The sequence below is a fragment of the Sinocyclocheilus grahami genome, unplaced genomic scaffold (assembly GCF_001515645.1).
Source record: "Sinocyclocheilus grahami isolate Dianchi unplaced genomic scaffold, SAMN03320097.WGS_v1.1 scaffold514.1, whole genome shotgun sequence".
NCBI lineage: Eukaryota > Metazoa > Chordata > Actinopteri > Cypriniformes > Cyprinidae > Sinocyclocheilus > Sinocyclocheilus grahami.
Window position 1 is genome coordinate 148,048 of NW_015505693.1, and position 14,463 is coordinate 162,510.

At 36.5% G+C, this 14,463-nt stretch overlaps 1 protein-coding gene across 1 annotated transcript in view; it reads right to left on the bottom strand.

The window, feature by feature from the left end:
- ncanb (neurocan b) overlaps positions 1-14,463 on the bottom strand; it is a 180,377-nt gene that overhangs the window by 85,804 nt on the left and 80,110 nt on the right. Inside the window, exons 6-8 of the mRNA XM_016237416.1 lie at positions 13,314-13,607; positions 12,202-12,975; positions 5,761-6,810 (exon numbers count right to left, since the gene is read on the bottom strand). Of these exons, the coding sequence (XP_016092902.1) occupies positions 5,761-6,810; positions 12,202-12,975; positions 13,314-13,607 (2,118 nt within the window). The remainder of the gene's footprint in view (positions 1-5,760; positions 6,811-12,201; positions 12,976-13,313; positions 13,608-14,463) is intronic.

Below are 14,463 nucleotides of genomic sequence, written 5' to 3' on the forward strand. Positions count from 1 at the left end.
CAAAGCCTCAATGCAGCATGCGTAGCTTCCATGGAGACTGAAAGGTACATTGGAAGCAGTCATGCTAGCTTCCTCACCTCGGATGCGATCATTATCGCCCCTGAACTCGCTTTCATGGCTGGTGTGAGTAACTCACAAGTTATTAAAGCCAGATTCATACACGCAGTGCAATACATTAGGGGAAAATAATGTATTCTGAAAACAGAATATTCAATGAAGGAAAAAAAAACTGTAGGGTGGGACTTTTCCCCAGTTCTTCTGGTCGATGTGAGTTAGTACAGATGATGTTTTTAGACATTTTTCTCACTGAATTTACTACACTGATCTATATTCATTGTGTATTACCTTGTAGGCAGGGTGATTCATCTTTAGGAGCTGGAGGATAATAACTCACAGGCTTTCTATTGTCCGTCCGAACCCCAGATTGGGCTTTATAATTTAGAGTCTGGCAGTGAGAAGAATGTAAGTCTTGCTCACGGTTTCAAAAGCAACAGCACAGGGTAACAACGAGCTAAAAATTAAGCACATTAAAAAAGAATTAAGTATAGACTTGGTCGGTGTCCTGACATTCTATGTGACAATGTTTGTTCTCCTGAAGGAGAGAAGGGTAGTCGGCTCTGTGGCTTCCTTTCGGCTCGGTGTCGAGTCATAGCTGTGGGGGCGGAGTCAGCGTGGGGGAAAACAATCCTTTCCCCCTCACTGTAAAAGCATAGTGTTAACCCAGAATGGCCTTCATAAAATCATTTCTGCTGCCCGACAGAGCAAGATACGTATAAAAACTGAGCCGTATTGGGTCGGACTGTCCATACGGTATCTGTGACTGGACAAACGACATAACGGAATGGTCAGAGGTGTCGTTTTTCTGACACTTTTTGTTACCTGATTGAGTCTTCAGGTAAGAGAGAGCTTACGGCAATCCTATACGTGACGGCTTGTGAAAGTAAACATTTGTCATTTTGTTTTGCATAATTTTAATAAAGTGATAAAGACCTGAGTAAAAAGCCTATCATACTTTTTTATTGGTATATTACAAAGAATTTTAACATTGACAAAACACAGGTAACATTAAAGGTCCACTGAAGTGCCTTCAAATGTGCAGCTTTATTCTATGTGGTATACGTACAGCCTTATCATTTTCACAAATACATGCAGTAAAATAAATAGATATAAAATAACATTAAAGTATTCCTTATGAAAATGAACCGTGGTGTTTTGTACTACAACCAAAAAAAACAAAAACACAGCTACTATAGTTAAACCATAGTAAAAAAAATATTAACCATGGTTTTGCTACACTAACCATAGTTTAACCATGGTATTTGTAGTAAAACTGTGGTTATAGGCTACAATTGGTAATAAAAACTCTCAAAATACATGGTTAGCCTTCTACACATTTACTATAGTAAAACCATTGTTAATTTTCATAAAAGGATTGTTTATCTGTCTAAAACACATTTTGTCTTCAATTATTTTTTAATTTTTAATTTAATATGAATTAAATGTTTTAATAGGTTATGAGTATGACATTTATTTTGTTGTGATGTGAAAACAAGGAGGGTTAGACCTGGGTTGTGGTGCAGGGGGACGGGACTGTAATGACAGGTCATTACAGGGAAAGTAGTGTAGCCTATCTGGAGTGCATATGAATATTAAGCTTGATATGTTTCATTGTATATCCATAATTACTGTTCTCCTTGCTGGTGTTCTGATGATTTGTGCCACCCGCTCAGATTGTGCTACCTCCGTCTGTTAATCGGCAGTATATAAATATACAGATCGTTTTTTTTTTTAGCTTATTAGAGGTACAGAATGCCACACAGCAACTTTTCGGCATTTCACCAAGAAAAAATAATAGAAATCATAACAAAGAGTAAAGATCAAGCGCCTAACAGGGTCTCTGCGTGTTAATTTGAATGGTTTGTTTTCCCCCACGGCATAAATGGATATGACGTTTTCTGGGCGTTCCCAGCAATGCTGACCAAGTCTATGCGATATATGTGAAACCTAATAATTGGCAAGTCTCAAAACTATTTAAATTGAGATATTTTGAAATACTTTTGTATTTTAAAATATTTTAAATAAAAACATTATTGAAATTAAATAATAACATATCTGTAAAATAAAACATTAAAATATAATTTAATTTAAAATACAATTCAATAACGCATATCGATGTAAAAAAATATAATGCGAACATGCATGTTTATATGTGCATCATGCTGTATTAAAATGTAATTAAATATGAACGTTTCAGCAAAATAAATCAAATTTAGTAGGACAATATTAGCAATATTAGAAAATGAAATAAATTAAATTCAAATAAAAAAAAACTAAAAAAAGAAAGAAAAACAAAATCTACTAAAATAAAAATACAATAATAAAATAAAATACAATAAAATAAAATAAAATAAAAATCAGAGTAAAATGAATTACAGTACATACCGTATTGGCCCGAATATAAGACGACCCTGATTATAAGACGACCCCCCTTTTTCCAGATGTACCTTTTGGAAAAAGGCTTTTTAAAAACCAAATCTTGTTTTTTCTCAGTAAAACACATTATGTCTTCAATTCTTTTTTAATTTTTAATTTAATTTTTGTTTTGAAAGTATGGTAAAAAACTGGTAAAATGTACCAACAATCCCGCGTTTTTTCAGATGTATTTCCAAGAAAAAAACATTGTCTTATATTCGGTTCAATACGGTAATTCATTTATTAACCCCTGCAATAAAAATAGCATGAGTCTGTAAGAATGTTTATAGTAACAAAACAAAATATAATATAAAATAAAATAAAAAATAAAAATCCACAGAAAAAATTATCAAATAAAATAAATTAATATGTTAATACGTTATTAACCCACTCAATAAAAAATAGCATGGGTCTGTAAGAGTGTAGTGTGTGTGTGTGTGTGTGTGTGTGTGTGTGTGTGAGAGAGAGAGATTTTGTAAAATGTTCAAGACTGTCTGTCTGTGTACATGTGCATCATGTTTTATTAAAATTAAATTAAATATTACCATTTCGAAAAAATAAAAAATAAAATAATAAACAATATTGAAATAAAATAAAATAAAATCACCTGCACAATAGAAATATTATGGGCCTGTAAGAGCGCATATAGTGTGTTAAGTGCACTGTGTAAAGACAGATAAACATGCTTCAGTGTGCATCCTGCTTCACTAAAATGAAATTAAATATTAAAATTTCAGCAAAATTAAAATATTTACATTTGAGAAAAATCAAATGAAATAAAACGAACTAAAAAGAAATGTAATTAAAAAAAAAAAAATCTAAGTAAAATTATTACTTATTATTATTGGCCTGCTCAAAAAATTGGGTGGGTTTGTGACAGTGTATGTAGTATGTGTGTGTGAATGAGTACACTGCACCTGTCTGTCTTACAAAGAGCGATGAACATGTCTGTTTCCATGTGCAAACAGCTCCAAGCCATGTCAGCGAGAGTGATGGAACAGCAAAGTCGCGTAAGACACAGCACCTCCTCGTCTTATCGCAGAGCGACGTGCTTCTCTAATTAAGGGCAAGCCGGTCTAGTGCTGGTGCTATTTTTCAAAAACCACTTCTCTGATGCCTAAAGGGCCTCGGGGGAGACGCAGAGAACAGGAGCCTCTCCACCGGCAGATCATTGATTAAAAAGGCTTATGAACTTCCACCTGCGCTGCAGGAAAAGGAGGACAAACAGGACTCTCTGCTCTTTGTGCTCAAAAGGTTTTTGGAAGGAAATCCTCAGGCAAAAAATCTGCTCGAATGCGTGTTTCTTTCTGTCAGTTGAAAACAGTTGTTTAGCAGCAGTTTTGTCTCGTCTTTTCCATGCATTTCAAAGTTCTTCATTGTTTTTTATATGCTAAACAGTCAAAGCTCTGCAGCAATGATTCATTTAGCAGACAGACAAAATCTTACCTTGAAAAACCTTTTTGTTCTGTAGTTGCGTACTTTATGCTGCAGAAACATGCGTCAAACGCTGTAAAATGTCTCTTTGGGGCTGTATGGTCTGGGTTAAATGATTCATTCTTTTATGTGTTTTGTATACTTAAAGATGCCCATCTGTTTACATTTATTCTATGCCAGAGGCCTACTAGAGCTGCTTTCAAGATCATTATTTTGTTTGCTGAAGTGTGTTTCTGAGGTCTTGCACCTTAGGAAACTCCTACCCAAAGAAATCGATTTGAACAAGGGGAGGTTGAGCTTATGTATACGGCACCAGTTTAAACATGCATATAGACTAGAGCGAGAATGGAGTCAATTACTGAACACATCTACTGGCTTCTGTCAACATTGATTTGTTTTAGTCTAAGATCTCTGCCTTAGCGAGACTCTCTAATTGCACTGGCCCTAACCCTCTAATTACTCTGAGGCTGCAGCTATTCATTTCTTTGTTTACCACGCAAAGAAAAAAAGAACAAAAGACAGAAATATAGAGCAGAAGAAAGGAAGAAAGAATGAATAAACAAAATAGAAAGGGAAAGACCAAAAGAATAAGAATAAAATTATATAAAGGAAAATAAGAAAGAAAAGTGGAAAGAAATAAAATAACAAAAAGAATGATCGCAAAATAAAGAATGATCGAAATAATGAAAAAAGAACAAAAGAAAGAAATATAGAGTCAAAGAATGATGGAAAGAACTGAAGAAAGAAAATAAAGAATGAACAAAAGAAATAATGGAAGAAAAAAAATTAAATAACAGAATGGACAAAACAAAGAAAAGTCAAAATAAAGAATAAAAGAAAATGAAAAATAAAGGAATGTGCAAAAGAAAGAAACAAAAATAATAGAATGAAAAACAAACAGAAAAAGCAAAAATGAAAGAGCAGGAGGCGGCAAAAGAAGGAAAAATAATGAAGAAAAAATATCAAAAGAATGAAAGAACAAAAACAAAAATAAATTGAGAAAAACAATGAGATTAAAAAAGAAATAAAAGGAAAGAAAAAGGAAAAATATAACAAAAATAAATTAAATAAACTAAAGGAATAAAGTAATTAATGAAAAAAGAAGGAAAGACAGAATGGAAGAAAGAACAAATTAAAGAATGATATAAAGAAAGAATGGAAGAAAAATAACAAATGAAAGCAGGAAAGAATACAAAAAAAATACAGTGACAAAGAAAGAACATAAGAAAGACATAACTGAAAAAGAAAATAAAAATGAAAAGACTAAGAAAAAGAACAAAAAAAATTAAAGAAAAGAAAGAGAAAACAAAAGACATGTATAGGAATATAAAGAACAAATTAGAAAGAATGGAAAATTAAAGAATGAAAGAGAAGGGCTAAAGAAGGAAAGAAAAAAATAACAAAACTATTAAAAATGAAAGACAGGAATAAAAGAACAAAGAAAATAACAAAAGAATGAAGCAGAGTAAAAATCAAACAAATAAACAAACCCAAGTAAGCTCTCTGAAAGCATTTCAGGTCAAACTTCAGTTTGGCAACCAATTCTCACTATTAACTATGACTTTTGCCTCAATAAACGCCTAATTTGATGCTTATTAATAGTTAGTAAGGTAGTTGTTAAGTTTAGATATAGGGTAGGATTAAGGGATGTAAAAATGGTCATGCGGAACAAGGCATTAAGGCTTTATAAGCACTAATAAAGAGGCAATATGCTAGTAATATGCATGCTAATAAGCAACTAGTTAATAGTAAGAATTGGTACCTAAACTAGTGTTACTGCATTTCGTATCTTTCATGTTGTAAACAGGCCTTTAGATTTACATATCAACAGAACACAACTGAAGAGCGATTTACCTGAAGTTCTGGAGGGGCTGTTTTCACTCCCAGCCACAGTTGTGTCTTTCTCTGGCTTTCCTGTGGTCTGGGATGAAGGTTCCTCTGTTGGAACTGCTTCAGATGTTATCCAGCCCTGAGCCAACACAAATGACTCCGACCCTCCTGACCTGGACTCAGCCTGCTGGGAAGTGTCCTTTGGACCTGGACTAGTCGGCAGAACCGTAGGTCCAGCTTGCATCATTATTATGGTAGGAACCGGTGGTTGTGGAGTATCTACCTCCTCTTGAACCACAGGTAACCACGTGCTGGAAACGGCTGGATCTGGAGTACACAAAATGTCTTCGGTAGTGGTTTCTTCTCCAGGTTGGGAAGGAGTGATTCCTACGGTTGGTGGTTGAATTGCTAGCTTGTCCTCGTTGGGATCTCCAGGGCTTGGTGTGGTAGGTGTGTTGGAAGTGTGTGTTTCCGGTGCAATAGTCAACCCTAGGTCTTGCTTCCGTTTGACAAAAGGCACACTGACTTTATTAGAGGGATTGTTCTTGTGTTTTTCAATGGGGCGATGGACGTACATGATTTCCCCCCTGGCTTCCTCAACCGTGTCGAATGGTTTCTCATGCTTGGGTTCTCTAGTAGGTTGAGTCGTCTGGAGACTCATAAGCTGCCATCTGACAGTGGTCTCCAGCGGGACTCTGTGGTCATCGGATCCATTCATTTGGTGGTCAAGGGTGAACGGTAACTCCTTCCCTCCACTTCCCTCACCATCTTTTTCTTCCTCTGCAGATAACGGTGACAGAGGACCTTTGGGAATAGGGTAACCATCCTCGTTCAAGTCTTTCCCTTCCCCGGAGAAGTTCTCAGGGTTGTTCCTGGAAACAGGAATGGTCATGATCTCCAAACTGGCTCTTTTGGCTTCCATGGGACTGCTTGTTTGAGTTATGAAATGCCTATTATTGCTTGGGGCAACTTTCAAGGTCTTTAGCGGCAAAATCTGTTGGCTGCTCCTCATGGAACCGAAGCTTTTAAATGCCGAAGAAAGAGTCGGATCCGCCGTTCCTGATCTAATAGCTCCTGCAGAGATGACAAAACACTGTGATTAACGGAGCGAGGGAGGAGATCGTTTCATTTAAATGTATGTATAATTAGCGAGCAAAATATGCTAACTCCCGCCCCAGAACTATGGTAATTAACTTTAATGTGTGCGGCTCGATATAGAACTGTCATTATTTATCCGTCAATGCCCTGGAGATATCCAGCAATTAATCTATCGGTCTCAACACACCTATCTTTTAATCAAACCCCTGTTTCAAAGGAAAAATGAGCTACAAACGTAGCTAAAATGACCTTTATTTTCTTCCCAAAGGGTAATATTTGACTCCCGGGTGAAACGGGGATGAAATGTACATTCGTTTTGAAAGCAATCCAGGTAATAAGGCTCTTTTTCTTTATGTTGCCCCGGCACAAAGAACTCGTACATCATGCTCCTGTCTGGTGCCGTTAATTCCCAATGCTTTCTAACAGTAAATCTAGACAAAATAAGACCCAAATCTTTATGTTCAAGAAGCAAAAAGGTCTTGATTTTCATCATGATGTATGTAGGTATTAATTCAGAGCACAATAAAGTAAAAACACCGTAAGCACTAGACTTATTATTATTAAGTGACTCAGCATACTGCAGTACACGGTGCTAAACCAAATCCTAAACAAAGGTTTCACTGGCTATGTGGAAGTACTGCGTTTGATACAGTATTTGGTTTAGCTTAAGTATTTACTGTGTGCATGGATAATTCATATATCTGCTCAGGTAACATGCTTTGCCTTAAAGGAAACAAGCAGTGTTTAGCATTTAGGCCATTTTAGATATTCACAGACCATATGTTCGGTACACACAATGAAATATGAAACAATAATGAATTATTCAAGACTCTGCTGTTGCGGTGTCACATGGATGTGGTGCAATTTACATAGCCAAGTAATTGAGCAATTAATAATATGAATAACTGATTACTCTCTGCAGTCAAAGGAAATTAAATATATTCTACCAATTACCTGGATGTACTGTAATAGTGGGACAATTACCCACATAATGTAAAGTATTTGGAGCAAGATCAAACCAAGTGGCATCTGCACGCAAAAGCTGTGAGGGATTTTTTTTATCAGAGTGTCTATTTACACTAAGTGCAAATAGCCCGCCTTGTTGGCAGAGGCTATTTACACTAACTCCACCCACCAGCGTGTGATTGGGATAGTCAACACTGAGAAAGAACGCTCCTTAAACATCACTTTCAGTGGCGTAGATGGTAAGGTGCATGCTTTTTGAAGCGATCGAACCCGGCAACCCTCCTTTTGCCAAACATTTTTTCTCCCTTTTCAAATCTCATATCGCATCGGAAAGGCATTTATTTTCAATAAAAATTAAGGAAATAATAAAAAAGTTGAAAATAAAAGTATCGGGTAGGTTTAGGGTAGGTGTAGGGAGGGCTTTATTGTCCCAATAAGGTGGCATTAATTTAATAATTTGAATTAAAATGATAATTTACACTAAATACGTTATTATTGGGTTCTGTTTTATAATGTACTACAATACTGAGGTGCAGATAATTGCCACTATTAGCAATAAGTAGTATAAATAGCAGAAAATCTTGCAATTTTTAACATAGTGTAAATAGAATCTATAGCGATTTGCACAGTGTAAATAGCATATCGTTAAAATACTGCTATTTTCACTTAGTGTTAATAGCATCCATTGCTATTTACACTTAGTGCAAATAGCTGCTGCCTTTTTTATATCCATTTTTGCGATTACTTTTAAGCAGCTAGTGTCAAGGTGGTTTTTAGTCTGGGTGACACAAAGTTGCATTTTGTGATATATAGTTCCAAATATGAATAGTCATAACTGTAAGCTACTAAGTTGCAACTGTAAGATACAAAGTCACACTTATGAGATAAAAAGTTGTAACTGTGAGACATGCATTTGCAACTGGGAGAAAAAAAAATCCAAACTGGGAGATGCAAAATCCCAATTTTGAAAGTTTAAATGTGAGACAGTCACAACCAAGAGGCATACATTTGCAATTGGTAGATGTAAAGTCGAAATTCTGAGATATAAAGTCGCATTCAGAAGAAGTCGCAATTATAAAATATCCCAATTGGAATAATAAGTTGCAATTGTAAGATATAACGTTGCATTTAGAAGATGTTGCAACTGGGGAAAAAGTTTCAATAATGAGATATAAAGTTGGAATTGTAACAAAAAGTCACAATTGCGAGATATAATGTTGCAATTGGAAGACAAGTATTGCATTCGGGAGATTCCGAATTATAAAACAAAAAGTCGCACTTTGGAGATATAATGTTGCAGTTAGAAGAATATGAGATATAAAATCAAAACTGTCAGATATAATATCACAATTGGGATAAAAGAGTCACAATTGTGAGATATAACATTGCATTCAGAAGAAGATGTTGTAATTAGGAAAATAAGTTGCAATAATGAGATTTAAAGTCTCAATATTGAAAAAAGTCACAATCATTAGATAAAATGTTGCGTTGGAAAAAAGGCACAATTATGAGATATAAAGTCAAAACTGGGAGATATAAAGTCGCAATTGTGAGAAAATGTCGAAATTGTGAGAATAGTGATAATTGTTAGACAAATTATAAGACAAAAAGTCACAATTTGGAGATGCAATGTTGTAGTTAGAAGAACTAAACTTGCAATTCTGAGATATAAAGTGGCATTTAGAAACAAATCAGTCAGGAGAGTAGATAATATAAAGAAATATTAATTGAAAAATGTGATATAAGGTTTGTGATATACATAAATTCTCAATTATAAGACAAAAAACACCAAATATGAGACAAAGTTACAATTGAGAGATTTTTTTTACTTTGAGGCAGAAACAGGGTTCCATAGTTTAGCTTTTTAGTTTAACATGTATAAAACATTTTTCTTTAGATTAACTGCAACTTGATTTGATATTTTGTATCTAATGCAATGACATTCATGCATTTTGTGGTTTAAGTATCCCCTTAAACAAGGTAAATAAAGCTTAAGTATCTGGACAAAACGGATACTTAAGCACATTGTTCTACGGCACGTATGCATTTCAGAGAATTTCTTCATAGCACATTTATTCGTATACAATATTTTGTGGAACTCAAAGACATGGTGAGTTTATATAAAAGATGGCAGGATTTTCTGAATTCTCAACAGGCTCTATGTAATGAAACTCGAAACAAGGGGAGAGACGGAGCAGCATGTAGCGAAGGGTGAAATAGCAAGTGAATCCGAACTCGACTAAATGACCTCTGCTGGAGGAAAAATGAACGGAAACAGCCAGATTGAGTCCGGAGTATCTTTACGCACACACTCCATGGCCCTGACGATGATCACGCCTCGTATAATTGGGAGAGACTTGGAATTTGTAGCGGTGCCTGCGGTTTTGGCCAAAGCACATTAATTAGATTCTGATGTAAATAATGCATGCTGACTAAATCTGGATTTTCACCCGGCATTAAACATTAATGTTCCCTGTTGAATTTGGTTTGCGGGGAGGATATTTGTACTGATGATGCCTTGAGAACGGACTGCTGCCAAAACCCATCGCGCTAAAACCACACCAGTTAGACATGCTTCATTCTCAGCCTAAGGCTCGCAACACTAAATTTTCAGAGGTTGGATCCCATTTTGCTTTCTCCTACTATGCTGCTTTACTTGGCACAGATATGACAGACATTGATATCCATTAAAAGCCCTAGAGCCGGAGGCAGGAATACATCTCAGTGCTGTGACCTCTACAGCGACCCTCCCACTTTTGTATTCCAGAGAACGAATGGTGTCGGCAACCTTCCTCTTCGGCGCCTGTGCCTGAAGAACCATTTGGTGCCATATTGTTTTTCTTTCAAAACAATGAAAAAACAAACAGCAAGCTGTTGGAGGACATAGTATGCCAAGGGCATTTATCTTTGCACCATATTTGATTTGCCGCACTGAAAGCCACACTATGAGGGTTAAAAGTACAGTCCATTCAGTGTTGAAATGTGTACTTGGATTCAGCTGAAGAAATAACAAAAAATATGTCCTTCCACTAATTTACAATGGATAAAACCTTTTTTTTATATACATGATTTTTTTTTCTCTGTTCACTTCCTTTCACTGGTGCTTCTTCAACCATGGGCACTTTTGGACATGAACAACTTTTCACACTTTATTTGTCCACTAACAAATATGCACCGTCTTGAAGTAATGCTGCCACAAATGAGATATAGACGTAATTCTCAAACCCAAAGAGATATTCTTAATAAAAGTTAAGACTCGTCCACGCCCTCCTAAAACGCCTCGTTCAAACATGCCCCCACATGTCTACGTCACGATGTGGGAAGATTTGCATAACGCCGCCCAAATGTTCACGCAAAGAAAGAAGGTATAACTTTATTGTTGCTGCCATGTTGTGAAGATGCTGTGTGTTTCATTGCGAAAGCAAAAATACTTTGTTTGGTCTTCCAAAAGAGGACACGACTAGAAATCAGTGGTTAAGTTGTATTTACAAAACTGTTCCAGAACAGGTCAACCCAGATATTCAGATGTGAGCAGCGCATTTTATGGAGGACTGTTTCCTGATCCTGGTAGAGTACACTACAATGCCGGCTGTTCTGACTCACAGACTGTAAGTACGTTTTTATATTTAAAGAATTTGCCACTGATGATTCAAACGCGAGTTTTGAGCAGTGTAGAGTAGCGCTTGTTGTTTGTCATTTCTCCGATCACAAATGCAGACATGGTTTTATGTTGCAGTGCAACGCGTAAAAAGACAGTATAAGTCATTATAATCCATAATTATATCCCCACTGGATGCAACAAATGCCTAGTTTATAATGGGTTTTAATGTTTTTGTCTCGTTGCACCGGGACACGGCATCACAGTATGGTAAGGGGCATAACATTTCCATCACACGCTTGAGGTATTCGGCCAATCACAACGCACTGGATAGCTGGCCAATCAGAGCACACCTCGCTTTTCAGAAAGATGAGCGTTGTAAAAATCGACGCGTTTCAGAAAGGCGGGGGATAGAGGAGAAACAATAATTCACAAATTACAGTATGTGGAAAATAATGTGTTTTTGAACCTTAAACCACATAAACACATTTAATTACACCAAATACACAAAATAATGTTCACCCATCTATTGACCAATAAACAGTAGATTGACCTCTTGGTTGAAAGATTGACTTCTTGGCCAAAAATCTATAATAGAGGAAACTCACTTTTGTGGTTTCACATCACCCAGTTCTACATAAACCAAGTATAAAATAATACAAAATGTAATCAAGTCCTACTTCAACTAAATTAAGCACGAGCTTCACCTACTTCACAAACTTCAATTAAGAAGAGGAGCTGCAGGGTCTAGTGTAATTGTACATGCTTAATATTCTATTAAGCTTTGGACGAGTGTGTTGTACCTTTGGTTGGTCCAGTGAAGCTGTCTGTGAAGGTCTGTGAATATGGATTATCCATATTAGAATTGCTTGGACTCTTTATCTCCTGCTGTGCAGCCACCAAGACCACTTCTTTCTCCTGTTCCAAGAGTTCTTCTTCTGGATCTGACGAGGAGGGATTATATGAATATTCCTTGATATTAGGTTCCACAATGGCGTTATCAGCACCAACTTTGCTTGTTTTCTCTCTACTTGGCTTCGTCCTGGCAGGTGGGACCATTTCTGAGGTTCCTCTGTAGAGGCTGGACTCTGTGGCCGGTATCGCAGGTTCCCCAGTCCCGGTCCAGTACCTAAATGGCTTCATTATTGTGTTCACAAAGTTGGAAATGACGCTGTTGCTGGTCTGAGCTTGCGTAGAGGAAGATGGCGTGGTTGAAGACGGGTCAGGAGACACATCGGGACCATCTGAATCATCGGGACCATATGAATCATTGGTCTCCTCTTTCGCCGAACCCCCTTGAAGGTTCTCCTGCTTCTCCACAGCATCGTCTTCCCATTCTACAGACCTTTCTTCAGGTCCAAGATGGATTACAACATGCTCCTCTGAGATTTCAGAAGATTCGTTGTTTATGATGGACTTGAAGTCTTCTTTCTCGAGATCGACCAGACCGGTCCAAGTTGAAGGTTCAGGGAAGGCTCCGTTTCTTTGGAGCGGCACCTCTTCTTTGCTTGAAGAGTTCAAATTGGAGTTTTCTATGGTTTTGTGGAGTATCACCGCCTGCTCTTCGAAATTCTTCTCTGAAAGAGGAAGATAGTCTCGGTAATGGTGGCATTGACAGATAAAACTACAAAGCAGATATCCATTCAGAAGTCCGTAATACGAATGTAACCTAATCCTCATTTCATACATTTTTCAGATACTCCTGACACAAGGGTGAATCTCTTGATAAATTATTCGGAAGTATGCTTCAAAATTATGTAGACGGGATGTAAGAGAATTTTATATGAAACTTCTCAAAGTAAAAAACGAAATCTCCAGCTCATCATTGAGGTTGAAACCCCCTAAAAAGATTAAAAGATCTTTGTATGAATATCTGCCTGTAGCAAAACAGAGAAAGGCCAGTAGTTCAACCAACCTTGATAGCAGTAGGCGTCAAAGAGGTCACTAGTGTCTGGGAACCCGGTGCGGTTGGGGTTGTGGTAAACGGTCCGTACTCCTGGTTCATCTCCTCCGCAGTTACGCCGGGGCAGGTTGATAGGGTAACGCACGCTGCCGTCAGCCAGCCAGCCGGGGTCGCAGCGGTCGAAGCCACCCTGCCAGGCCAGAAAGAGCTGCCCGACTGTGGCCAGCTGAGCTCCCAGAGTGTGGCAGTGAGTGGAAGCAGATGCCAGGCTCAACTTCTCCGGCACGCTGGTGTGAAACACGTCACCTAGAGAGAGCAAAGATGGATAGTGCGCGTTATTTATAAGTGCTAATTTCCCATAAGAATTCTGCTGTTTGCAAAATGAGACCTATAAAAAAACTTTATAAAGAAACTAAATTTAGTTATATATTCATAATATTGTTTAACACATCTACATCTGATTTGATTAAACTAAATTGTGACCACAATGTGACCATGACCATGTCGTGTGCCCGATTTAGTAAAGCAAAGGAACAAATTATTATTTTGTGTGCACAATTTAGTAAAATGAGGGAACGAATTATGTTTTTACACAATTTAGTAAAATGAACAAATTATTATATTGTGCACATGATTGATTTTTTTTTCTTGCATGTCATGTGTGGGGCTCCGAAAATTTTTGACTGTATTTCTATAAAATTGTTTTGGTGCAATTTTTTTAAGAAAATGAACAATGAAGGGCTTCTAAACGAAAATTATGTTTGATTATTTTCATGCTATAAAATAAAATAAAATAAAAACGTCTAAATTATGCAATATTTTTATCCAAATTTCATACATTTCAAAAAGTATTTTTTTGTAAAGCCTTGGATATATTTTAAAATCTTTTAATTGTGTACTTTGTACACATTACATCACATATCACATTCAATTGATGTACTTTGTGTATAATTTATGTTCCATACTTGTACCACTTGTATACTTGAAACTGTGCTTTCTTTTTTATCTTCCTTATTCTAAACGGGATGTTTGTCATGCATAAAAATAAAATAAAAGAAATATTAGACATTGTCAAGTTAAAAATAAAAAAATATAGCAATATTTAATGAAATATTAGAAACGGGGCTCCGAAAATTTTTGACTGTATTTCTATAAAATTGTT